The sequence below is a fragment of the Podarcis filfolensis genome (genome assembly GCF_964270895.1).
Source record: "Podarcis filfolensis genome assembly, chromosome: 14".
Classification (NCBI taxonomy): domain Eukaryota; kingdom Metazoa; phylum Chordata; class Lepidosauria; order Squamata; family Lacertidae; genus Podarcis; species Podarcis filfolensis.
Genome location: NC_139616.1, coordinates 46,375,023 through 46,402,878, shown reverse-complemented (window position 1 = coordinate 46,402,878; position 27,856 = coordinate 46,375,023). Strand labels below are relative to the sequence as shown.

General features: G+C 46.3%; 2 protein-coding genes across 2 annotated transcripts; one reads left to right on the top strand and one right to left on the bottom strand.

Moving 5' to 3' along the window:
- Positions 1-22: 22 nt before the first annotated feature.
- ATPAF2 (ATP synthase mitochondrial F1 complex assembly factor 2) lies at positions 23-11,142 on the bottom strand. Its single transcript, XM_083585890.1, has 8 exons — positions 11,005-11,142; positions 8,372-8,416; positions 7,314-7,459; positions 6,137-6,234; positions 4,685-4,765; positions 3,837-3,949; positions 1,933-2,048; positions 23-1,381 (listed from the first exon to the last, which is right to left on the bottom strand). The coding sequence occupies exons 1-8, from the start codon at positions 11,135-11,137 to the stop codon at positions 1,244-1,246; spliced, it is 870 nt and encodes a 289-aa protein (XP_083442016.1). The 5' UTR covers positions 11,138-11,142; the 3' UTR covers positions 23-1,243.
- Positions 11,143-12,118: 976 nt separating this feature from the next.
- GID4 (GID complex subunit 4 homolog) lies at positions 12,119-27,648 on the top strand (the record flags this gene model as incomplete). The annotated part of the gene is made up of 6 exons (XM_083585911.1): positions 12,119-12,313; positions 19,908-19,967; positions 20,122-20,229; positions 21,018-21,119; positions 22,127-22,257; positions 23,382-27,648. 6 exons carry the CDS (start codon positions 12,119-12,121, stop codon positions 23,443-23,445), a joined length of 660 nt encoding a protein of 219 aa, XP_083442037.1. The 3' UTR covers positions 23,446-27,648.
- Positions 27,649-27,856: the final 208 nt, after the last annotated feature.

The following is a 27,856-nucleotide window of genomic DNA, read 5'->3' as shown; positions in this document are numbered from 1 at the left end:
ACACACAAATCCATATAGCATGTAGAGGCACCAAACAGGAATATTTAATCAAACTGTAAGGGAGGGGAGAAGAATGCATTTTTCTCTGCTGGGTACACAAAGGGGTGAAAACAACCGCCATAGCAGGCTCTGGCTTTCTTGGAGACACAGAGGCCAGCTATGAAAGTATGGGAGGACATGCAATGGTTAGGGGGATATAGGGAGACTTAACTCTGGTTCTGGCCTAGGTTCCAGCCCCCTCCAACTGCAGATAACTTGCTGCTGCAGCTTACTGCAGGGAGAAGGGGGAGGCAGCGAGGAGGGCAGGACAGTGCAAATGCACCAGATTAGCATCATACCACCTTTGCTATAAAAGCAGCCGTGATTTGCCTGCTGAGAGGTCAAATAGGTGCCTACGCCCCTCCATGCTGCCCAAAGTACCCAGCAGCCGTTTCACATCTTCGCCCCTTGTGCAACGGAGGCTGCCAAGACCCCACTTAATTCCAAATGGGGGAGCACTGATGCCCACAGGGTAAGCCATTCTCGTTTGGAGAGAAGCAAAGGGATTGACTGCTCTCTCTTGGTTTGCCAGGAGCCCCTAGTGAGCCACCACCTTGGGTAAGAGGTGAGGCTGCGCCACAACTGCCCACCACTGACTGGTCCAGATTCCAATCAAGTTGGCCCAGCCAAAATGAACATCCTGCAGCAGCTGTGCTCGAGAGGCTTGCCTCCCCGTGGAAAATGTGCATCCTGTTGGAAAACTCAAACTGGGCTGCTGCTGGTAAGCCAGGGAATCAAGGAGAATAGGAGCCACAATGGTACAAAATAGCCGCAGCTGGATGGTGCCTGTCACTTCCAGGAATGAACGGATTTCCTCCTTGGAATTCACAACTTGGGGGCATCTAAGGGTCCTGGCAGAAGGCCATGACTCTCAGCCTGGAGGGGCTGGAGGACAGGGTGTGTAGTACGAGGAAAGGAAGTCTTCTTGGATGTGCCAAGGGCCAGGTTAAGGAGGAACAGAAGGAGACGTATGGCAGGCATTCCTGCCCCCTCGTTCAGGGAGAATCGCCACACCCAGTCAGTCTAAGGCTCCAAGGCCCATCAGTACCTCCGCTGTCAACAGGTCAGCCTTGGGCGAGTAGTGCGATTCCATCACCCCACCAACACCAGCTCCCTTTCTTCTCCACCCGCCACTCAGTCGGTCCCGGATGTTCTACAGGTCTGCCCAGTGCACCGGTGCCCGCTCCTTGTCCGCCCCAGAGTCTCAGTCCTGCAGCAGCTTGTGTTTGATCGTGGAATTCTCTAAGCAAAGCTGAACAAAAAGGGCAGCAGCAGCTGTGCGGGCCCGAAGTTCGTACATGTCATAGTCGTGGGCCCACTCAATGTTCCCCCAGTGCTGGATCTGAAGGAAGATGAGAAGAATAATCAGACCCTCACTGGAAATAGATCACAACACCATAGCTGGGGGCAAAGCAGAGCTTAGATTTGCCACACGTTTCTCTCTTTTTTTCTTTTCTCTCTCTTGCCGTTTTTGTTTTTATTTAGATTAGTTTCTTTTATCTTACTGTATTATGAAAAAGCTTTAATAAAATATTATTATTATTATTTTAAAAAAGAAGATTTGCCACGCTCTTGAGCAAACCCAGAATACCTTGATTTATTATGTAACTGCTGCTGTTTTTAGCATCTGGGATCTATTGCTGTGCTCGGTTTTGTTGCAACGCTGATTTTATTGGGGGAGGGCCTTTATTTCATTAGGTATTTATTTTTAGAAAAGTCACCTTAGCTGTTTTTGTTAAAAGGGGTGATATAGAACTTAATCCATCAGTGTCATAAACATTTTTTCAGAGCCACAGGCAGGTCTTATCTGGCAGGCAAGTGCATAATGGGAGCAGACGGTCCCTAAATTAACTTGGCCCCAAAGCCCCAGATCTCTGTCACAACGAGGTTTACCTGGTATTCTTCCTCTAGACGAGATAGTAGGACAGCTTGCTCCACCGTGAGGTGTTTGTCGAGTAGGCTCATCGAGAGCACCAGAGACTTCAGCTGGGTGATCATGTATTCTATGCCTAGCAAGAGGGGAAACACCCCAAACCAGAAAGAAAGAGGGAAGGAAACCTGTCATTTTCCTGTGCAAATCAATCTTGGGCGACAAGAAGAAGAGTCAAAAAAAGGTGAGGAGACACCTAATGCCCCATCCTGATTATTCCTGCGTAAGAAAATAGGACCTATTAGGCTGCAGCATTCAGGTTTCTCTCTTTCCTTTACTGGAAACCATGTAGGAAAACAAAGGTGGCTCAAATGGACACAGCAGACATTTTGTTAACATGCTGTACTACCTGAAAAAAGATACCGTACTTTTTGGTGTATAAGATGAGGTTTTGTTATTAAAATATTATGTTTAAAATTTGGGGTTGTCTTCTACACAGATAGTGCATAGGGGGGACGTGGGATTGGTTGCTGCCGCGAGCCGGAGATTGTTAGCGGCTATTTTGGCGTGTTATTGGTGGCTGCGGCAAGGACTGGTGTGGATTGGCTGTCACTGCGTGTTGTGTTTGGTGGCTTCTGCCGGCGCGGGGACAGACTCTACAACTCTAAAAAAACCCTATAATCTGGGCAATCTCCCCCCGTTTTCTTAATTTTGAGTCCCCAAAATTAGGGGGCGTCTTATACAGGGGGGCATGTTATATATGGAAAAATACGGTATATTTTTTTCTGCTTCCCTCGTAATACAGTGGTACATTGGGTAACATACGCTTCAGGTTACATACGCTTCAGGTTACAGACTCCGCTAACTCAGAAATAGTACCTCGGGTTGAGAACTTTGCTTCAGGATGAGAACAGAAATCACACAGCGGCGGCACGGCAGCAGTGGGAGGCCCCATTAGCTAAAGTGGTGCTTCAGGTTAAGAACAGTTTCAGGTTAAGAACGGACCTCCGGAACAAATTAAGTACGTAACCAGAAGTACCACTGTACCAGGATTAAAATTGAGGGCTGTAGATTCAGGACCAGACAAAAGAAAGTTTATTCACGGGACACATAATTTAATCTATGGAATTTGCCTCCACAAAACATGCTGAGGGCCACTGCTGCTTAAACACAGAGCTGTCTTTCCTATTGGGCTTACTGGCGCATTGCGCCAGGGCGCTGGCCTCTCAGGGGTGCCCCAGCGAGTGGGGGAGCTTTGCAGTGGCCTCACCTTTCCCTGCACGCATGCCAGCTCTGCCCCATCAACCATAGGGCTGGTGGGCATGCAGCTTCCTTCCGAAGCCTCTGCGGGAGGAGAGCAATCCCTGCAGAGGCTTGGGAAAAGGACGACAACTCTGGGAAATGGGGTGGGGGGTGGGGCGGGCGGAGGGATCTTTGCACCGGATATGCTTAAGACAGCCCCGCTTAAACAGCTTCAAAATAGCAATTACTTTGTTTGTTTAGATTCGTATCCCGCTTTTTTACTGTTGTGCTCACATCAGATTAGACATGGAGAAGGAAGAGGCATCTAAATGCAACTTCCATATTCAGAGGCAGTCTATCCCTGAATACTCATTGCTGGGGATAAACAGGAGGGGGCTGTTGCCTCTACATCCTGCTTGTGGGCTTCTCAGAGGCCACTAATTGGCCACTGTGGGAAGCAGGATGCTGAACCATATCCTGCAGGGCTCTTCTTTAAAAAAAAAATTAAATCTCTCTCTCTTAAAAATGCAGAAAGGTCCCCCAGTGTGCCTCTCCCACTTGATCTCACATGGTGGGATAACAACCAAAGAATTCTTAACCTCAAACTACATTTCTAGCTAAAGCAGAAAACCGGCAGATGCAGGGTATGGCTTATGACTGACAGCAGACACAGCCCTCCTTTTACCTTGAAGGGCCCAGCTGTTATACGATGCCAGGTGGTTGACAAAGGTGTCCTTCGTGCTCTGCGGGATGCTGGGACCCATGATGCTTGTTGATGAGCCAATCACAACATTGTACCTGCAAGCAGAGCAGAGCTTAGATAGGCCACACTTTTGAGCAAACCCAGAACGTCTTCATTGAGAAAAGTATCTCTGGCTGTTTTTTAGCCTCTGAGATTCTGGTCAATTTTGTTGCGAGGCTGATTTTTATTTATCTATTTGGAGGGGGCTCTGTATTTCATTATATATATATATATATATATATATATATATATATATATTTATAGAAGTCACCATAGACACATTTGTAAAAAGTTGAGATATACAAAGGAATCCTGTCACATCCAAGAACCTCAAAAACATTCCTCCAAAGCCACATGCAGCCTATGCAAAGTCTCTGTGTGTATGTAGATTTTTTGTGAGCACTCAAGATTAGGTACTCATACAGGAAACTTGGGGATGGGTAGAAACGAACCCTCTAAAAAATAAGCCTGTTGCCATTGTAAGAGCAAATGCACCTCCAGTTTTAATCCAGGACACACACAAAAACAATACCTATCTAGCTAACAGAAGTTTAGAAAGTGATAGTCCTTCAACATACCTTTGGAGGAGGCAGTTGGCAGCCAAGAGTGTTGAATTCCTTTCTCCTCTCCACCTGTGTTCCCTAGGAAGGCTCAAAAATGGGCCTAAGAAATCTAAATGGCTCCCCAACCAACACAGTTTAACTTTCGTGCCCTGAGCCACAAGCATCCTCTGGGGACAAGGGGGTTTCTGTGCATCATCAGCATTTCCCTGGCACTGACTTTTTGCTTACCTTTTCTCTGCCCACTCGATTATGGGATCCCACTCATTCTTCTGCAGTTCCACCAAGGCAGGCGGCTCTTCCACCCGGTAGCTGGAATACCATGGAAGCAAAGCAAAAAAAAGGACCATCAAGAACAACAGGATTAGGTTCCACACAGCTAAGCTTGCACCTCCCAAGATTCAATCCTGCTTTTCCAATTCCTGACCAAGAAAAGCTGTGAATCCCAATATAATCACGCACACAAATGCCCTCTAAAATTTTCAAGTTGACTATGCTGTCCCAACTGTGGCATGGTACTGTTACTCATGGACCTTCCTGAGTAAAAGCAAGTGTGGGGTGTCTCTCTCAAGTTCTCCAATATTTCGCTTCCCCCTGCCAGCCAAGCCAAGGTGATGGTGGGTAGCAACATCGTGGGGCTCAGCTGATGAACAGCAACCATCCTGCCCAGCCCAGCTTTGTGGTGGATAAGATAGTCACTATCTGCTCTTCAGACTGATCATTTGAAGGACAGAGAGTACAATTTTCCACCTCATGATGGGGAGAAAAGTATCCGTCCCGCTTCTCTGCTGCTCTACATGGCTCAGCTGAGTAAAAATAATAATAATTTATTATTTCTACGACGCCCATCCAGCTTCCAACAGAAGGTTAAAAATACATTAAAACATTAGTCATTAAAAACTTCCCTAAACAGGGCTGCCTTCAGATGTCTTCTAAATGTCAGATGGTTGTTTATTTCCTTGACATTCGATGGGAGGGCGTTCCACAGGGCAGGCGCCACCACCAAGAAGGCCCTCTGTCTGCTTCCTTACTTCTTGCAGTGAGGGAACCGCCAGAAGGCCCTCGGAGCTGGACCTCAGTGTCCGGGTTGGACTATGGGGGTGGAGATGCTCCTTCAGGCATACAGGACCAAGGCCATTTAGGGCTTTAAAGGTCAGCACCAACACTTTGAATTGTGCTTGGAAACGTACTGGGAGCCAATACAGATCTCTCAGGACTGGTGTTTTATGGTCTCAGCGACCACTCCCAGTCACCAGTTTAGCTGCCGCATTTTGGAATAGTTGCAGTTTCCAAGCCACCTTCAAAGGTAGCCCCACGTAGAGTGCATTGCAGTAGTCCAAGCGGGAGATAACTGAGGAGAGCAGATACCCTCTGGTGTACTTGCACACTTGCGCATGTGAACATGCCACCGCTGGGGTGATCACATCTGGGATGCAATGGGGTGATGAGGCGCCTCGACCTAAAATGGTCAGCCAATCTTAAGGAGATTATAACAATGAGGTAGAATTCAATAAATGAGGACTTATCAGCACTCGGAGAAGTACTTCAGGTTCTACTTCAATGTGGCATGGATTTTTCATTCATACCCACTACACAGTGACTGCAGTAACACTGGTTTTCCTGATCAGATAATTTTTTAAGAACCAGCTTCTAAGGGAGCCCCTTCCCAGAATGCATTTCTACCAAACTGTGTCTGTCTCCAAGAATTTCACAGCTGCCTTGATGAGCTGATCTTTGCTTCGCTGTGACGGGTTGTCCAAAGCTGTGTTGCACAAGGTTGTCTGAAAGGGAAGAAAGAAGCTACAGAAATCGAGAGCTAGACTAGCAGAGTGACACAGCGGAAGCAATGAACCAGCCAATTCCCCGTTTAAGTCTCCCCACAAGCTCTGAAGATATAAAACAGCTTGTATCAATACAGCCATACTCCCTGTACAGAAGTCCTTGCAACAGCCGCATTCTCCAACCTGGTGCCTTTCTGTTTTGGACCACAATTCCCATTAGCTCCAGCCAGCACAAAAAAATTGGTATAGAGGCTGATGAACGCTATACAGCGGTACCTCAGTTTACAAACTTAATCTGTTCCGGAAGTCCGTTCTTAAACCGAAACCTTTCTTAAACCAAGGCGCGCTTTCCCTAATGAGGCCTCCCGCTGCCAGTGCCCTTCCACTGTTTGGATTCCATTGTTAGACCAAGATAAATTTCGCAAACCGGGATACTACTTCTAGTTTTGCGGAGTTCGTAAACCGAATACAGTGGTACCTCAGGTTACGTACACTTCAGGTTACATACGCTTCAGGTTAAAGACTCCGCTAACCCAGAAATAGTGCTTCAGGTTAAGAACTTTGCTTCAGGATGAGAATAGAAATCGTGCTCGATGGCGCGGCAGCAGCAGGAGACCCCATTAGCTAAAGTGGTGCTTCAGGTTAAGAACAATTTCAGGTTAAGTACGGACCTCCGAAACGAATTATGTACTTAACCTGAGGTACCACTGTAGTTCATAAACAGGGCTGTTCTTAAACCAAGGTACCACTGTAATTCAAAATATCTGGAGGGCACCAGGTTGCAAAAGGTGAAAAGCAGAAAAATAGCACAATGTGGAGCTAGATGGGCCATCTATCCCAACATGCCACTTTGTAGGGTCTTAAAAAACACAAAGCACAACATGCGTACATAGTTGAGTGGAGTACTCAAAACTGTATCTCCCACCGGCAATCTGATTTATACAGTTCAGTCAAACATTAGCCTACATTAGCTACCAGGTGCACATCCTGCTCTGCCTAATAACTCAAAGAGAACAGATTGGCTGCAATCTCAATCTTCCATTTGTTTGTTCACATGCCCCACCCTCTCCTTCACACACCAGGTGCATTGTGTAGAACTTGATGGTGTCCCGCTGAGAGTCCCATTCGGTCGCCACAGCCAGAGCCAGAGTCTCGCTCGGCACTGTGAAGAGCTTGGCCTGGGGGGTTTTCAGTTTTCGGTGGTCCAAGTTGATTTCAAAGCCACCTGAAGAAGAAAGGTTAAGAAAAACCCACTAAGCCTGCAACTTTTGAGATTCTGCTGGACACTATCTTCACACTGTCCAGTCACTCTTTGCAGTTTTAAGGACCAGTGCCTTGTGATGGGTTCCATTTATTTGAGAAGTTGAGTCTCACAGCAACGAATTCTGCATCCAATATTAAATTCTTGAATGGTGCCATGATGGAAGTTCTTACTCCAGTGTTTCTCAAACTTGGGTCCCCAGCTGTTGTTGGACTACCACTCCCATCATCCCAGACAACTGGTTATGCTAGCCAGGGATGATGGGAGTTGTAGTTCAACAAGTTGGGGACCCAAGTTTGAGAAACACTGTCCCACTCATACCCTATCACTGAAAACCAGAAAATAGCTTTCTTAACAATAACTAAACACTTCATTTATTGATTTCATTTCCCCCACCCTTCAATTTCAGCAAACAGTACCAAGGTGGTCCAAAACAAACATAAGAAAAACAAAATGTTTCAATAAAACAAGGTCAAACAGTGACAGCAAAATTATATGAATGGTCAGAGAAATACCAGTGTAAACATGTGTGCTTTCAACTGCAGCGAAAACATCCTGACATTGGAGCCACATATGAAGGCATCAAAGTTTTCTACAACCACCTCACAAACAGAACTCTCTTCCACCAAAGATTTGCCAAAGCCTGAGTAAAACTTTTCCTGAATGTGTTGCAATATCCCTCTTCTAAGTGCATTAGAATCTTTTGCAACACACAGGAGCCAGCATGGAAGGCTTTGTTCCACTACAAAGTTCACCTTGGCAAAGTCTCTGCCTTTCACCTTAACATAACCTTGAGCTGGGATGGAGAAGAAGTCCAGATGAGCCTGTTCCAAACATCTGCACGACAGACAAACTACAGTACACAGAGGTGCTCACCTTCACCTTGGGAGATGCTGACATTCTGGTAGAACCTTTTCCTTTCTGCAAGAAAAATACATCTCTGTTTAAGAAATAAATAAAATATGTACAGATCCAATGTTCACAATCCAGACAAATGTACCGTATTTTTCGCCCTATAGGATGCACTGGCCCATAGGGCACACCTAGTTTTTTGGGGGGGGAAATAAAGGGAAAAAAAATTCCCCCCCCCAGGCGCGGGGCTGGGGTGGGGGAAGCCCGAGCTTCCCCCGACCCCAGAACAGGCTGCTATCCGCAAGCGGGAACTCCTGCGGGCTCCCCAGGCTTGCGGATATCTGCCCGAAGCCCGGGGTGCGCTGCTTCAGCGCTCCCCGGGCTTTGGGCAGCAGGCTGCTATCCGCAAGCCGTGTGGGAACTCCCGCGGGCTCCCCAGGCTTGTGGATAGCTTCCTGAAGCCTGGAGAGCGAGAGGGGTCAGTGAAAGCCTGCATTCGCCCCATAGGACGCACACACATTTCCCCTTCATTTTTGGAGGGGGGAAAGTGTGTTCTATGGGGCGAAAAATACGGTAGATATGTCTAGATCAGTGGCGTAGCGTGGGGGGTGCAGGGGGGGCCGGCCGCACCGGGCGCAACATCTGGGGGTTAGGGCAAATCCACAGGTTAGGGGGCGCAAATCCACGGGTTAGGAGGCGCAAATTACTTGCCTTGCCCCGGGTGCTGACAACCCACGCTACGCCACTGGTCTAGATCCACTGAAATCAATAAGGCCCGGGGGTAGTAATGCTTTTGAATACTGCTTGAGAACATAGGAGGAAAAAGTGCTCTTGGGATCAGATCATGCTTGAGGGTTTCCCACAGGCATCTGGTTGGTCACTGTGAGAACAGGATGCTGGACTATATGGGCTGTTGGCCTGATCCAGCACATTCTTCTTATGTTCTTTCTTTACATTGTACTGGTTTCTTTGCCCACTCCTGCAATTCCTGAATCAATATGAATCTTTCTGTTCAAAGATACACAACAGTCAGCGCTCTGCAATGCTTGACCCTTTCTTCCACCATGGTTTTCAGCTATCTATTATGATCTTTACACAGTTAGGTTTTTATTCTTTTAATCCATTGCTTAACTGCTAGCAATCTAATTTTTAATATGCATTTATATGTGCCAGTATATGTTTTGCAGTCGCAGTGAAGTACCACAGATAAAAGAAAAGGGAGTGCAGGTAGCTCAAGAACCACCAATTTTAAATGTATCTCTTAGAAAACATCCTTTGGGATAAGATACTGTAATAAATGGTCAATGTATTTTACATACAGTACATGGTGTAGCTCACTGTCTAAAATGTAAGAGAGTGGAGCCAAGCACCCCAGAGGAGCTGCCACTCTTTCCATTGACTTTCTGCCTATCAGCTGCCAACCAACATCATTTTAATGTCTTTGTCCAGCCCATTTTCTCAGTGAATTACATCTCCCAGAATGCACTGCCTGCAGATGTTAGATGCCATCAGATTGAAAGAGAGCTCCCTCTAGCTGCAAAAGAAAAAAAGAACGTCTGCATCTCAAACCACTGATAGTAAGCTGCTGTTACTTGTTTGTAGAAAGCACATGCTGAGTTCTAAAGTCTTCTAAAGACATCATTTGTTATCAAGGAGGGTACATTTAAGCCTTCACGAAACAGAGAAACCAAACTTATAAGTAGCATGGCTCTGTCTTGATGATCAATACAGCAGGATAATTGTCATCAGTGTGAAGGGAGATCAAAAAACCATCCAGGTCCTAAGACTTTATCAACTCTTAAGATTCTGTGAAAGGCTTAAAACCAGATCAGATCACACATGCAAGCCACTGCACACTCAGCTTTATCACAACAGATACATCTATCAATGGATATGTGTAGAATGTGTGGTGCCAGAATGGAATCTGCAGGTTCTAAGGCAACATGGTGAATGGTAGCAGTTAAAACAGCAACAGTGAGGGAAGCCTATTGTCTTTATGATCTATTTTATGACCAACTTGTGGGCATCCTAGAGGCATTCTGTTCGCTACTATGAGAAAATGACACCTGAAAACTATAACATACACTTTTTTCAGGGGGTGGGTGTGGAGAAATATTTAAGGCTGGGGTAGCTAAATCCCCGTCTGAGGTTCTGTTGCAGCCCGCCCCCCCACAAAATTTTCTCCCCCACCAATCTTCAGTAGCAGTGATAAGAAAAAAGAATTAAAATAGGCATGGCACATAAAGTAGACTTCTGCATGGGTTAGCAGTTTGTTTGCATGCAGCCTCTTCTGGCCACCCCTACTTCTGGCATACAGGTCTGAGGGAACTGACCAAGGAGACCATGTAGCCCTTGGCCCAAAAACATTACCTGTTCCTAATTTAAGAAAGGCTATAGCTCTGAGGTAGAACACATACCATACTTTAGATGCAAAATCCCATTCCATTTTGAATTCCCAGCAACTCCAGATAAAATTAAGAAAGACCCAACTGAAATACTTTATTGTTAGCAGCTGCCAGGCACCATAAATGGCACTGAGCTACATCTAACAATGTGCTGCCTCAATGCTGCGTTTCCTGCATTCCAATCCTAGCTATCAAAAAGTATGAATCCCAACCACATCATACCCAGGATCAGCCTGCAACCTTAATTCTTACCTGCCTGCGGTGTGTAGGGTCGTCTTGACTCCACTTGCAATAACACTGGACCACGAACGAAGACAGATGGCCAGAGACGTCCGACCACAAGGGAGTGTCTTGATGACAGGCGCTGTAAACCACCCCACCACATTCTGGTATTTGGTAAATTTAAAAAGAATAATAATAATTTGGGGCAATGAGGTCAAAGAAAGGGACCTAGTAACCATGAGCAATTCTTCAGAAGTAGCTCCGCCTTTCCTTATGTGTTATGGATACAGGTATCATCATAAAAAGCTGACCTAAGTTTATAAACGTATATTTTAAGGACACAGCAAACTAGAGCTAGGCTCTCTAAACATGGGAGGAGGCCTGGAGGGTATTGTGGGGGGTTGTTTTTAAAAGGGAGGGGATAAAAGGAGGTCTCGGCAGCAGGCTGCGCTAGGGGAAATTTATGTCGTGGGACCCAAGGACAGCCCCTAAAGTGGACCCTCTCTTGGCCCCAAAGGAATGATAGTGAGATTTCCCTAGGCAGTACAAATGAGAAGCCCCCGAAGCCAACTCAATAAAGGTTAAAATAACAATAATTTTAAAAACCCTCTTCCTTTCCACCCTCAAAATCTTCCTTTTTCTGCTCGCCCGCCCACTTCCTTATTCACCCACGCTCATGGGCGCCGCCATCTTGCTACGTCAGGGGGGAGCGCGGGTGAGGAGCTACCAGACGCGGCCAATCAGCATCACAAACGCGTTTTGTCCCCTGCGCCGCGCCGTCTCCCCGCGACGCGGCGGAGCGAGCGAGGAGCGACTGAGGGAGTGGAAAGAGAAAAGCCCGGCGGCGTCTTGCCTTCCTTAAAAAAAAAAAAAACCCTTTCCCTCCCCCGCCCTCCTACCCCCACGTGACGCCGGACACCCAATGGGGTTCGAGCGCCGCCGCACGGCGGGCCAATCATGAGCGGCGGGAGGAAGAGGAGGCGGCGGCGACGCCGCTGAGGGGGAGGAAAGGGCTGTGAGGGGAAAACAGAAAGAGGCCGAGCCAGGCCGAGCCGCGTCGGAGGCAGGCCGGCCGGGCGAGGGGAGGAAGGCGAGGACGGTGCTCGCTGCCCGCGCCACGCTGGCGCCGGGGGACCCGCCCGAGATGCCGGTGCGGAGCGCCTGCCGCTGCCCTCCGGAGGCCCCGGGAGGAGCCTCGTCCGCCGCCCGCCTCGAGCCGCCGCCGCCCATCAACACGGCGCAGCCCGGCGTCAGCACCAGCCGCCTCTACAGCGGCGCCAAGTTCCGCGGGCAGCAGCGCTCCAAGGGCAACGCCTACGAGGTGGAGGTGGTCGTCCAGGTCAGCAGCGCCAGGCCGGAGAGAGGCAGGCAGGCAGCGCCGCCCAAACCCCCCACACCTCTCTCCCTCCCCCACCCACCCACCCACACACTAGGACTGCGGAACTCCCTGCCTCAGGAGGCAGTGGCAGCCACCAGGCCGCCCTCTGTGGTTGTTTGAGGAGAATGCCTAGGGGGCCGAGGTCCCTTCGCCCCCCACCTAAGAGTTGAGGGAGCTAAGCCCCCCGAAATTCATTCAAATGGTGTGTGTGTGATGGGTTCTGTGGGGCAAGGCTTACCTGGGAGGGGGAACCCCATTTATCTTTTTTTCAAGTTGACAGCCCTGCCATAGTAGTCTCTGCACCTGCTTCCCTTCTCTAGCTTCGAAAGAGGGTCGGGCAGATTCACGGAGGAGAGGAGCCAGTGGTGACTACTGGCCACCATGGCTATCCGTGGCAGCAAATGCTTGCCAATACCAGCTGCAGGAGGGTCTCTTGCGCTGGGGTCCTGCTTGCGGTCTTCCCTGTAATGGGCATCTACTTGGCCCACGGGATGCTGAAGACTTGGTGTGCCTCTGTCTCTTCTTCTGTACGAGGACAGGGCGCTGAGGACCAACTGTCCTTCTTGGCGCTCTTAGGACTTGGCAACCGGCTTCTTCAAATGGATGGCTTGTGGCAGATAGGAGGAAGGGTTTCTTCATGCAGCAGGAGCTGTAGAGTTTAGCTGGTGAACTCACTGCCACAGGTTGCCTTGACAGCTGACAGCCTGGGTGGCGTTTGAAAGGCGGCTAGGTGCACTTAGGAAGGAGGATAAGGCTTGTCAATGGCCATTGTCCAAAATGTTCTGCCTCTGCTGTTGGAGGCAGTGTGTCTCAGTACGAGTGGCTGGGAATCGCCAATGGGGAGAGTGCTCCGGCATTTAGGCCCTCCTTGCAGGCTTCTTATAGACCTCTGCTTAGCTACTGCGAGAATAGGATGCTGGACTGGATGGGCCACTGGCCTGATGCATCCAGGTTTTGAGATTTTTGCCCTTTTTGTCACTTTGCATGGCTCGGCTGCCTCTAACAGATTTCTTCATGAGCAGCTTTTCTGCTCTCACTGCCTGGAATAGCTTCTTCACAGAGGCAGAAGCAAAGCTGAGTGCTAAATAGAAATACAGTGCTACCTCGGGTTACATACGCTTCAGGTTACATACGCTTCAGGTTACAGGCTTCGCTAACCCAGAAATAGTACCTCGGGTTAAGAACTTTGCTTCAGGATGGGAACAGAAATCATGCTCCAGCGACACGGCGGCAGCAGGAGGCCCCATTAGCTAAAGTGGTGCTTCAGGTTAAGAACAGTTTCAGGTTAAGAACAGATCTCCGGAACAAATTAAGTACTTAACCTGAGGTACCACTGTAGGTTTCTCCCGTGATGTTGGGACTGAGTGTGGTCCTCCGTTGGAACGGAATGTTTGAGGATTCAGGACAGATGAAAGGAAGGACTTGGTCACACAGTGCATAGTTAGGCTGGGATCTGCTCCCACAAGATGTAGTGATTGCTACTAACTTGCATGGTTTAGGCAGTGGCTTGGATAAGTTGGTGGAGGTTAAGGCTGTCAGTGGCTATTGCTTATGACTGTGTACTGTCTCCGGTATCAGAAGAGATGTGTCATTAAGTTCAGAGTGCTGAGGAACATGATTGGGGTGAGTGTACTGTTGTGCTCATTCTTGTGGGCTTCCCAGAGGCATCTGGTTGGTCACTGTGAGAAACAGGAGCCAGATACAATGCAACTTTGGTCTGATTCAGGAGGGCTGCTCACATGTCACTAGCGCAGCTGTGATGCACCTACTGCCCTCTGCCACATCTGAAAGAATGAAACCTCCCTCTCACCACAGCAGCTCTGCTGGTGTGGTGGTGGTTTATTTTTCAGTTTTATTAAAGCATTGTATTTTTATTCTGCTCATGTAGTACAAATGCACACATCACTCTATTTATAGTATTTATATGCCATTTTTCAGGGCAAAGCCCCTATCCGCAGCAGCTTACAAAAGACGATTACCCACATACATATAATACAGTGGTGCCTCGCAAGACGAAATTAATCCGTTCCGCGAGTCTCCTCATCTTGCGGTTTTTTCGTCTTGCGAAGCACGGCTATTAGCGGCTATTAGCGGCTTTAAGAAAAAGGAAACAAACTCGCAAGAACTTGCAAGACGTTTCGTCTTGCGAAGCAAGCCCATAGGGAAAATCGTATTGCGAAGCGACGCAAAACCCGAAAAACGCTTTCATCTTGCGTGTTTTTCGTTTTGCGAGGCATTCGTCTTGCGGGGCACCACTGTAATATAATATAGCTTCATATGCTGGCAAGAACATTGTGCTCCCAACTGACTTGCAGTTCAGTCTGCCTATAATGCTTCCAATTATCTTCCATTCAGGGTGGCTTGCAACATGTTATGATTTTGTTTTTTAAAAATCCCCCAAAGACGGGGTCAACAGTTTTAAAAATCCTAAAGCTTCATAAACTAAAATCCTGTCAGAATAAAAATGTCTTCAGTGGCTGACAAAAACAGGAAAGGAGGGCGGACACACTTTGCAAGATGAATTGCCCCATAATTTGGGTGTAGCCACTGAAGGACCCTTCTTCTGGCCCCACCCAGCTGTACTCTCTCCTGCCCTCGCTGCATGAGATACAGAGCCTCTCCCTCTGATCTTAGGAGGTGGGCTGCCATCCTTCACAGACAGGCTTGCCCAGGAGCATGTCTCAGTGGGAGTGCTTGCTCCCAAGCATACAGTTGTAGACCAGGTTTTTAAAGAAAGGTGTGTCAGCCCTATGTCTTCCTTCTGGAAATTCTACAGTATTTTGCTGCTATTAGGATGAAATATTCTCACTGAAATTGAGATTAATTAATCTCAGGGAGCTTGAAAAGGTCTTTGTCACTTGGTACTGTAAGAGGTAAACTGGGTGAGGAAGTAGTTGAAAGAGTAATGGGGCTGGAAGTGATACTAGGGTACCCGTTACACATTTAACTTGGGATATCTAAAGCACCGCCCAATAAATGCATTCTTCAAGGAAGCCACTGCTAGTAGTCCTCCATGGCTTGGAGTTTTAATAGTTAATTTTATCTCTATTCTGTTCTCTCTCTTTTTGGTAACCTTGTACCTCACCTGGAGATCGTGGTATTAAGCAATATATAAATTGTTGAAATAAAATAAGTAAGCTCTCCATTTCTCCAGTGACAAGATGTGTGAATAGTCCTTACCCATTCTCATTTTAGGCTATACTCACTGGCATGCGGCCCTGGCCACCCACCCACATAATGCCACATGTCACCTTTGGGTTCCAATGAAGTCAGTGGAACTTGACTTCTCAGTAGACGTGTATAAGACTACATACACTGTGAGCTACAAATCTTTTGCCTTGCGTCTGGTTCTTGCTATATGCTCACTAGGTGGTAAGCAAGAGCTGGTTCTCTCTGAGCCTGCAGCTCAGTGGCAGGGCACATGTTCTGTGTGTAAAGGCGCCCAGATTCAATACCCAGTATCTAGGTAGGGCTGTGAAAACCCCCTGTCTGAAATCCTGGAGAGCCACACCCAATCAGTGCAGATATTGCTGAGCTCGGTGGACATGGACCAGATCTGACTTCCATATGTTCCATGAGGAATAAAATCTTTGTTTCTAGTGGATGGGCCATAGCACAGTACAGGCAGCCCCCCATTTACACACGTTCAATATGTGTGTGACATGTGTATATGTTCATCGCACCAAACCCAAAGTCATCCAGACACATCGTAAAGTTGTCACTGAAACGTCACTAAAAGGGCAGGGCATTTGCATACTTTTTCAGGGGGTTCCAGTTATACATGATTTCACTGACGCGCACACAGCCTTGGAACATAGCCCCCGCGTAAATGGGGGGCGGCCTGTAATAAAGCTATGTTCTGCATGGAAGAGACCCCAGATTCAACCCTGGGAACTTCTTTATAGGGAAAGATCCCTGTTTGAAATCCTGGAGAATCGAAGCCAGTATATATATATATATATATATAACACATTGTTAATTAATGGTCCGACTCTGCATTAGACAGCTTCCAGTGTTGTCACCTGCAAAAATGGGGATGATCCTGACCTATAATTTCTGGTTGTTGTCATAATTAATTCACAGTAATCACTTTGAATGCTCAAAAGTGGTGTGTAAATGAGTATTTATGAGAGTGGCTTTTGTTTTATTTCCCACCTTCCCAAATAATAAGATCAGGCCAGTAGCCCACCTAGTCCGGCATCCTGCTCTCACAGTGACCAACCAAATCTCCATGGGAAGTCTGAAAGCAGGAACTGAGTGTAACACCCCTGTCCCTGCCTGTGATTCCTAACAGCTGATGTTCAGAGAAATACTGCCTTCAACAGTGGAGGCAAAACCCGGCCATTGTGTCTAGTACCACTGATAGTCTTATGCTTCATTAATTTGTCTAATCCTCTTTTAAAACCATCCACAATGTGGCCCTCACTGCCTTTGTGTGAGTGAATTTCATAGTTTACTATGTGGAAAAATTACATCCTTTTGTCTGTCCTGAATCTCCCAACATTCGGCTTTCTTGGATATTCCTGGGTGTTAGTATTACCTCTGTCTAATTTCTCAATGCCATGCATAATTTTATACACTTCTGTCATGTCTCTTCTTAATCACCTTTTCTCAAAACTAAACATCCCCTAGTGTTGGAACCATTCCTCAGAAGGGGGTCACTCCATCCCCTTGATCATTTTGGTTGTCCATTTCTGAACCTTTTCCAGTTCTACAATATCCTTCTTGAGGTGAGATGACCAGAACTGTACACAGTATTCCAAGTATGGCTGCATCATCATATATTTGCATAGTGGCACTGGCATTATATGTCAAATGAAGGGATTTTTGCCCCAATTTGCTTTTTTTACACGGAATTGCTTTTACCGTTTTACTGCCCATTCACTCAGTTTGGAAATATCCTATTGGAGTTATCTGCAATTCCTTCTTGTTTTAACCACCACAGACAATTTGGTATCATCTGCAAACTCACTTTTAATTCTAGATTTTTTCCTGAACAAATTAAAAATCACAGGTCCCAAAAGCAATCCTTGAGGGACTCCACGTTATATATACCCCATTAGGAGATCTATCCATTTATTCCTACTCTCTGATTCCTATTTCTTAACCAGTTACTCATCCTCAAGAAGACCTCTTCTCTTCTAATTCAGTGCCTGCCAAGCTTAATCGAGTGTCTTTCGTGAAGTACTTTGTCAAAAGCTTTTTGAAAGTTTGCAGTGTCAACTGGATCATCTGTGTGCTTGTTGACACTCTTAAAGAACTCTAAAAGGTTAGTGAGACATGACTTAACCCTTGTAGAAGACACACTTGCTCATCTTGACTCAGAGGCACCTAGCATTATCTTATAAACACCTACATAGGAATGTGCTCCTCAAATTCTTTCCTCTTCTTTTGCATCCCTTATTATCTGCTTGTATTTATTTCGCCAAAGTTTGCATTCCTTTCTAGTCTCTTCATTTGAACAAAACTTCCATGTTCTAAAGGACACATTCCTGCCTCTACTAGCTTTTTTAGCATTGCTCATTAAACACGCAGGCATTCTCTTGGCCCTGGGTGATACATTTCTTGATCTGTGGTATAGATGAGCTTCTAATGTTGTGGTCTTAAACAACTCCCAAACTTTTGGGGTAATTTGACCCTCTTGACTTTCCCATTCAATTTCTTTTTTACCAATCCCCTCATTTTGGGGAAGTTTCCTCTTTTGAAGTTGAATGATCAAGGGGACAGTAGCATGTTGCCAGGACAAAATTACTCTTAGGGCCTGGTATCACCACCCACAATGATTCTGTGGAAGAATCTACTTTGGCCTTTCTGAATTTCTGTCACATATCCACAACTCCACACAGTTCGTGTCTGTACAAGCCACCAGGCTCAAACTGGGGATGGTCAAACTCTGCTTGTGAGTTTCCTAGAGTTCTCTGGCTTGCCGCTGTTAAAAATGGAATACTAGGCCTAGTGATCCTTTGGTCTGATCCAGGAGATTCAGTTCTTCTGTTCTTAGATTACACATGTGCCATTCTCTTCCTCCAAAGGGTTTGAAGTATGACTGTATGTGTCTCATGGGCAGTGCTTAGATCCAGACAAACAATACTATTGTTTCAGCTAGAGAGCTGTGGTAGTGTGACTTCAGACTGCTCTCAAGGGGGTGGGGTGGGGGGCTAAGCACAGACAAACAATGTCACAGTCTTAAGGTCAGGCGCCGCTAATAGCACCCACTGGTCATTGTTTTTCATTGCATCCAGTGCTATATTTGTCGACAGGTCAAATTATGCTTTTATGTTTGGTACTTTCCAGTTCTGTTGCTGCTATGGCTTATTGATTAAAAAAATTATAAACTGCCCTCTCATATAAAATCAAGGTGATGTACAACAACATATACAAGCAAAGTAAAACATAAAATACTGTAAAAACAATACAAAATGATTCATCATCTTGAAAACAATTAAGCTGAATAGAACTCTCAGCATAAAAAGGTCTTAAAGAGATGCCTGAAACGTCACAGCAATGTTCCTTACTCCTCTATCATGTCTACCCAAACTTTTTTTTCTAAACTAAAAAGCTCCAAATATTGTAATATTTCATCACAGGAGGTCTGCTCCAGCCCCCTGTCCATTTTGAGAGGCAGAGACAGGGAGCAAAAAGCTTAAGGGAAGGGTCAAGTTAATCGACACTTTCGAAGGCAAGAACTTGCAAGCTTGCAAGACTGAGTGGAGAGGACAGTGAAGTGTCTCAAGCTGTTGCCTTGACTCATCCTTTTCCTGAGCCATCTCAGTGAGTCTGTGTAATCAGCGTGGCAGCCTGTAAATCAGTAGAATGAGTCAGTTTCCTAACTCTGCTGCCATTCCCTTGCAAGCCAAAGAACTGTCCTCTACCCCATTCTCCTTTTCCAGATTAATGAAAGCCAGGGAGCATGGGGAAGCAGGATAACTGGTTTTAGTGCTGTGGCATCTCAAAGTAGGAAATTTCCTGGGTACCTTGAAAGCTGATGCTCATATTCAGAACACTTGGCATCCCTGTCCTTGTAGGGATGGTTCCCAAGCAAATGAAAATGAATCCAAACCTTCTGTTGCTTGGAAACAAGTAGTATTGTTCAAAAATTGCCTCTAAAAAGCTGGCTGAGAGACTTCACTGTTCTCTCGTTCTGGAGGGTTCCTTTGAGTGGGGAATCCCAGTGGTTCTGTAGGAGCAACTAGCAACTTGTATCTTATGACCCAAATTTGAATTGGATACATGCTTGGAATTAGATGTATTCATAGATGTGGGACACGAGAGCTGTGCAGGGGCAGGATACCTCTGAATACCAGCTGATGGAGAGTAACAATGGAGGGATGTTGCCTGCAAGTGCTGTTTGTGGGCTTTCTGGAGATGGCCACTGTGGGAAATAGGGTGTATAGATAAAAGAAACTCCTATTACCTTCCCTCAGTTCCGATTAGTCTTCACATTGAGACAGTAGGAACACCAAGTGGTGCATTAGTACCACTTGAGTTTGTTGGTGTGCTGATTGTTCTTTAACTGGTCACAAAGTCATGGGCAGTTTTCTGCTTTGTCTTCCAGCACGTGGACATGGAAAACTCCTATCTCTGTGGATACTTGAAGATTAAAGGCCTTACGGAGGTATGTGCTTGAGGCAGAGTATTTTAGGCCAAAACTGATGTTCTGTGTGTTTCATTCCTTTACAAAGCCCTCTCCTAACTTCCTTGCAAAGGTAAGCAAACTTGCCTGGGACGGTTGTATGTGCTCATCATGTTCTTGCTTTGTTCACTTGCAGGAATATCCAACCCTTACAACTTTCTTTGAAGGGGAAATAATTAGTAAAAAGCACCCATTTTTAACACGGAAGTGGGACGCAGATGAAGACGTGGATCGTAAACATTGGGTGAGTTCCTTGGGCCTAGCTATGTGCCTGGGCTGTGCCACGTAGTTGGCAAATTCCCTCCATTTAGGTGCTGGAAAGAAGGGTTCTAATTTAGTCTTCTCCCTTATTTGTTCCCTTTCTACAAGAAGGAATGTGTTTTAAGGGTAGAGGAAGAGTCCCTGGTAGTCTGAGGTGGTATACTTCAAGCACAGGTTTACCAGCTCAGTGAGAACTACACCCATCTGGACAGTGTTGGGCCTTAGTTTAGCTGAATTAGGACTTCAAGTGAGGAACTACTCTTGGTGACTTTGGTTGGTGGTTTGGTTTTTTTGCCTCCGGTCTCTAGGGTAGGAATTGGCAGCAGGTTCTGGACAGCTTCTTACCAGATGTGTCTGCTAGCCAAACACAGAAGGAAATTGACAAAGAGCAACTCCTAAAAGAAATGACACATAATTACATAGCTCTTATTTTAGTGTTATTTTTTGTTCTTACTGGCTGCCTTCTTGAGGAAGGCTGTGATGTTGCTGCATCCCAGCTGTTTGGCGTGACTGAGGCTGAGTTTGTAGCTGCACGCAGAAGGCTGGGTTTTGTGGGAAAGATTTCAATTCTGCCATGATCAGCAAATGGAGAGGGTGGACAGGGAATAGGGAACTTTGGCATCCTTCTCTGGAAATTGATTCCTTTAGTGGGTGGCATCCAGGGTCTGGCTGGTGGTGATTAGCTTGGCAGGTATTTGAACTTGTCTCGAGTCATGCAGCACACATATTTCCTCTGGAATTGTAAGCACTGTGTGTCCCTTTTGCTTCTAGGGGAAGTTCCCAGCCTTTTACCAGTACGCAAAAACATTTAACTCTGATGACTTTGATTATGAGGATCTGAAGAATGATGACTTTGTCTTTATGAGGTGGAAGGTAAGTTCTTCATGTGCATTCACATAGGGTGTGTTGCTAGAGGGCCTGTGTGACAGTCTAACTGTCACTTAGCGCAGGCAGACCCCTAGGAGGTGTAGGGTAATCTATCTTATTTGGTCTTGCTGCCTAATTGGGTTGCTGCAGGCAGGATGGAAGGATAACACAAGGTTTCCTTCCTCCTCCACATCCAGCAGGGAGGGCAAACATCTCTGAAATTCCTCAGTATAGTGTGCAGTGACAGCATGCAGTATAGAATTATAGAGTTGGAGAGGGAGAATCATCCAATCCAACCATTTCAGTATAGGAACCAGCTTGTATTACACAGTCAGGCTTCCTGCACAGGACCCTACAAGGAAGGAAGAAGCCCCCCGCACCTCCAGTGTAGTCCTTGTTCTCTCTTGGCCCCAAGTCCAGAGCACTGCAGAGAACAAGAGCAGAGCAGCAGCACTCCTTTGATGCAGTCAGGCTGCAGGGTTGTAGTGCCCCGTGTGGAGTTTGAACCTGAAATTTCCCCAGAATTTTTCCGGACTTTTTTGTGTTGGGCTGAAGTAAACAAACCTACAAAAATACATTGTGCTTTCACTTGCTGTCCCAATATCTCAAATTTTTGTTCATAGTTAAAAGTAGATGAACAGAAATATTTGATGAAAAAATTATAGTAAAGTAATACTTAATGTGTGTTAAATGCCATTTACTTTGAAATTATTTATATTGGAATATTTGTGACTATCTTCATTACTGGCAGCTCAGTTGCATTCACTTCCCTTGCACTGTTTAAATTTCAAAGAGAAGAAAACGAAAGCATGTTTTAATGTATAGTAAACCCAGTATGAGCTGTGCTGTGCAAACACTTAACTAGGGGCTGGTGCCTAATGAAAGCTATAACAGACCGGTGGGGGGGGGGTTCTATTTTTCTGTAGGAAAATGTCCAGCAGACATTTGCTGCAGTGAAAAAAACTATCCCAGCTCCCTTCTAGCTTTTCAAAATTTTGTTAACTCTTGTGCAGGAACAGTTCCTGGTCCCTGATCACACCATCAAAGACATCAGCGGTGCTTCCTTTGCTGGGTTCTATTACATATGCTTCCAGAAATCTGCAGCATCTATAGAAGGCTATTACTATCACAGGAGTTCAGAATGGTAAGGGGCTGCCTCTGTGGAGCACTGGCTGGAGGACTTTCTTTTATTCTGCAGGGCAAGAGAAAAGGGCACTAAGCTCAATAACTTTATTGTGGTAGCTGAAGGCCATGACACAGACAATATAAAATACAATACAAAACCTTTGCTTAAACAACTGGAATCATGTATTGCAAGCGAGCCTATAAATGAGGAGCCTCCATAACCACATACAGTGCATTTCAATTTAGACCTCTGAATCTTCCTTACAATTTACTGCTATTTTGTCCTATTCCTCCTCCTAAACTTTCTTGCTGCCAGTGCAAAAAGAGTCACTAAGCATTAGACAACAGCCACTGAACCGTCTCCGCCAAGGAGAGACTGCTTTCTTGAACAAATAGGGGAGTTAGAAACATCTCCTAGGTTCTGTGTATAACAGGAAATATAATAAATAATAAAGAATGTCTTCTACTTGTGGTTGCCCACATGCAGAGTCTGTCTGTGTATGGGGTCGTCTTATAATGCCCATCCAGCACAGCTGAGGGCATTCCTTGGAAACACAGCTCAGTAAAGGCAGATCTTAATGAAGCAGGCAAGATGAGAAAAGGGCAACAGGTTCTACCAGTGCTGGAAATGAAGAATTGGGAGCGCACTTGGAGAGTGCACCCAATTCTTCCTCTTCAGTGTGGCCCTGTGGGTTTACCTCTCCGGTGGTTTGAGCCAAGTGGGGAGGCCCGGCATGCCTGGCATGCTTAATTGGGGCTCACCAGCTGAAGGTTGCTCACTGCAACGTTACTGCTTTGCTCAGCTGAACTGGGACTGCTTAAGACACTGTGCCAAGGCAATCTGCACGTTGGTCATGTTCAGACAATCCCGTATTGGCCTAATAAGCTGAGATAGGAATGAGCCTCTTGCCCGCACTTGGTGCTCCTTCCTTCATGGTGCAAGCAGTGAAACCAGGAACCCATGGTTACCATCTTCTGAATAAGCCAGGATGTTAAAATTAGGCAAGAGTGCTGGGGCTGTTGAGCAGGAGTCTGCAGTATGGCAACAAGTTTCCGGGTGTTACAGTTTGAAAACTGTTGCCCTCATTAAGCAGAATAAGGGGTAGATTATATCATTAAAATCCTCTTTGCTTGTCCCCCCAGGTATCAGTCTCTGAATTTGACTCATGTCCCAGAGTACAGCGCACCCATTTACGAATTCCGGTGACAGCGATACCAAGAGTGGCGCCGAGAGATGGCCAGTGGGGCCAGGGGGAGAGAGAGAGAGAGAGCATGCTCTGTTAAGACAACTGCGATGTCCCTGTCAGGACAGGAGACTCCAGGCTCTTCTCCTGTCGGGCTACCGGACTGGTGTGAGAGCGTGAATGTGAAGCCTGAGGCTGCCGGAGCCTGACCCTTCCTCCAGCTGCGTGGCAAACTTGATACTTTAATCTGGTTTTAAAGCTACCATTCAAATGCACTTTTCTTATTGCACAGCTAGTCTCTTTACCACTGAAAACTCTTCTGCCCCTTTCGGAGGAGGAAATGGCTGCGCCCAGCTGGATTTCCTTAGAGTAGAGGAAACGTAAGCTGCTGCCGGCTTATGTCTCTCCGCACTTTGCTGTAGCTCATGGGTTCTACTTAAGAGCAAGTCATCCACAGATGCCCTTTCCTTTCGAGCCTCAGCGTTGCATGAGGCTCCTGTGTGCATCACACCCAGCTGCGGCATCCACTACGGGAAGCAGTTGGCCAAGAGGAGGAGGGCCTAGCAAATCGCCCATTCCTGTTGGCTAGCAAGGCTGCATCTCTCAGGAACGCTAGCCAGTCACAGAGGCGTAAGCCGTTGTCTTGGACTGCACCAAGGGGGGAATGGCTAACAGGCCATCATAGTGGGAAACGTAATGCTTATGCAAAGTCTCAGATCTTAAAGGAAAAACTTTAAGGACTTCTTACAAAAAAAGAGAGACAGAGAGCTATTTTTATGGCCATCCCCCCTCAAAAAGACTCAATGGTATATGCAAATTGTCTCTCATTACATTTTTACCATGGCTGCTTTCCCTGAACCCCCTCATGGTGAAAGCAGTGAAAAGTCAGTGTTGGTTGATGGTGGTGATCTCTCTGTGCAACAATCCAGCAGTGTTGACACCCGCTCATCCCAGCGTAATCGCTTAGCGGTGGTGTGAATATTCAGCTCCATGCACACGCTCCCATTTCTCATGCTTCAGGAAACATTTGATGTTTGCTATGATTTCTATCAGGGAAAAACCTCCTAACTCTCCATTAAAATAAACTGCTCTCCAAGGACTTGAAAATGTTCGGAAACATAAGGCTTGTGTGCCAAATTTTGTGTGGGGCTTGTGTGTCTGTGGTGGGCTAATACGTGTGTGTGTGAGAGTGAGTGAGTTTAAAAGTTGCTGGCCTGCTTAACGTGGCACTCATCCGCAGAGGGTTTCCCCAGAATCGTCTTGATTATATGTACCATTGGCTGGCCCAGGAGATGGAGGCAAATACCCTGCCACTTGGTAGATCAAGACTGTTGTGCAGCTGAGCCTTTTGCAGAAAAATGTCCAGCTCTTTTCAGTTTTTCCTTTATGCCTTTGTAGGCACTTGTAGGATTTACAAGGCAGCTTAAAGCAGGTCTGTGTGCAAGGAAGGTACTGGCACTTTTCCCGGGAGTCTGCCCAAAGTTAAGGCTTACAGCGGCTGCCCCATTTGGGATCTGCTCTTGTCCTGTGGCATTGCTGTCATTCATAGTGGCTTGGGTTTCAGAAAATAGTAATGGCACTTGGGGCTGAGAGATCATTTCTCTCCTCTCTACATGCAGGGCTCTGTGTGCACTGCAATAATGAGGGAGCACAGAAGAAAGTGCAGATTGTTGTAAGCCATGTGGAAGTCAACTTTCAGTAATTCAAGAGCAAATTTCTAGCCCCCATGGCTTTGATATGTTTGAAAGTGCGGGAAATGCCTAGGGACGTTTTGGAAGACAGAGTTGTACAAGGTTTCCGTGGTTGAGAGGAGGAAGGGGTGGATTTAGGGTAGGACTAGTGGTGGGGTAGTGCTATATGTAGTTCCTTATGTCCTCCTCAGCCAACAAAGGCAGAATATATTGTGCAAAAGAAAAGAAATGGTGTGCATGCTTGCTCAATTGACATCTGCTGTGCAGACTGCAGAACTTTGTCTGTCTTGGTGCAGAATTTAGAGTGCCAAGATGCAGAGTTCTAATACTTTTAGAGCAGTGTACACATAGCCCTGCCTGTCCTGCATCTTCTGAAACAAGTTATTGAGCATTTTAAAGAGTATTTTTTGCATACAATGTACAGGAGAGAAAGCAAAGCTCCTTAATGGAATAGGGTTGAATCATTATTATTTTTTTCTTAGTTCAGGCTTGCTCTTTCCCCCCCAACCATGTACTGTACATTGCAGTGGCAGATTTGCTAACTGAAGCCTTAACAGGAGTGTGTGGGAGTGCTCACATTAACCACGCAGGACACCCTTTCATGGAGACAAACATGGCAAAGAGGCCAATTTCTCCCTTCCCTCCCATGCAAATCAGAGCAGTCTTAAGAAGCTGCCTGCTATTTTCAGGGGGATGGGAGAGATACGAAGAGCTTGAGGAAATGTGGCAAATGGGCTTTGGCTGGCACTGATCCTGTAGACTGAGGTTGGAAATGTATTCCAATGGATCTGAATGGCAGTGGGGGTTTTCCTCTTCCCTTTCAAAGGAGATGGATCTGAAGTGCTTTGCATGGCCACAGGACGTAATATGACATCCAGATACGTCTCTTAGCCTGACACAGAAGAGTGCAAGCTTGGATGCTGATAGGGAAGTGGATGGGGGGAATGGCTGGGTTTGTGAACCTCTTCACTGCTTTTCCACCCTACCCCCTCCCTCGAGTTTTGATCCACGAGTTGACTGTCTACGCACAATAATGGAGGTTCTTTGAGTGTTTGGGGGCAAATATCCCAGGCTGTTCAAACAGCTGCTCCTTTCCTTAGGCTTCTCTCTCATCTTATGCCTAAGAAGATATCGCACTTGGAGACTAGGAATTAACTGTGCCTTTGCTTTGTTTTAAGATAAGGGGGCACAACTTGCTTGGGAAAAGCAGTCCTTTCCTCAGCCTATTTCAGGAGGAAATTAGAGTCTCCAGAGGTAACTCCAGGCCAATTGAAACCACCTTGTGTGTTAACAACGCAGGAAGGGAGGGCATCTCTGGCATAGCCCATGAAGGGGTTAGGGTGAAGCAGAGAGTCTCCTGACAGCAAAGCACCATGGTCCTCATTTCACTTTTGCGAAGCTTTGCATGCAAGAAGTACAGTGCAAGGCCAATACTAGCATTTTAATTCTGTCCCCTGTATTGTGATGCACAATCCACTGCAAGTGGCCAAGATCCAGCACATGCAATTGCCAGTTCCACATTCCCAGGAGGGCTTTGGACCTATATATCTGTATTACTATAGATACTATAGGACAGTAGCGCTCTGTGCAAAGTGGTCTTAAGTTGAAGGGGGTTGTCGAAAGCAGTTTAGGCTAATAGCACAAAACGGGAGAGGGAGGGCTTGGAGTCCAAAATCCATAAAGGCGTGTGTGTGAAGCACAGGTTCTCAGCAGCTGGCAGATAGCTTGATTTTAATTGCAAGCTTCTTACCTTTTAAATGTTAAAGTATTTATTCAGAGATGGACAGAAAGATTACCTGCTGTAATTCACCCTTCCGAAACAGGATTTCAAAATCATTTCAGAATAATAATGTACTGTAGTCCATGTTGTGTCAACAGTTTCTGCATTTGTGTTATGCAAACTTGGCATTTCATAGAAAACAGCCTTTAATTTGATACTTGGAAAGGGCTGCATTCGTTCTGAGGTCTACTCTTAATTTGGCAAATGCTTCTGTACAAGACCACCTACAAGTGTTTGCATTTTAAAAAGTGATGGGGAGAGGCTGCAGCACAACTCCCTTCATGCTTTATTACTGGCTTTGCTGGCTGGGGTTGATGGGAGTTTGAATCCAGTAAAATCTGGAAGGCCACAGGTACCACGGGCAGCTTAAAAGGATATGGGAAGGAACAAGCATTTTAGAAATTGCTTTATTATTTAGCACATAACGCCCTGCCCCCTGCCCCCCGCCCCAGTTGGCTTGACTTGCATTCTCCACACACACAAACAAGCAACACACCTTTCCCTTATAAACCGTCAGATGCTAAAAGAAATGAGAGTATGAAGAATGGTTGCTTGTGCTTGTAGAGAAGACTAACAGGCTGGGGCTTGTCCCAGGCAGCGTGGCTTCCGAGGGTGCAATCTTCCAAGTCTTACTGAAAAGGTTTTATAAAGCTATCTTGTAAATCAGAGTATTAAAGAGTATTTATAGACAAATTGCAGAAAAGGGAGTTTTTCCAGAGTTATCAGTGTCCAAATTAAAAACATGAATTTAACAAGGATGTGTTGTGTGATGTTTCTCACTGTCCTCTCTTTTTCTGCTGCTGCAAGGGAACAATGGCAGGGCAGGGGTGTGGGGGTTGTGTGCTTTTTTAAGAAAGGCAAAAACTGACCAAGGAAAGCTAGAACCTGTATCTGCAGTTCTTGCGTAATTCTAATTCTGTAGGCAGGGAAGTATGTTGGACACTGAAGCCTGTGATCATTTGC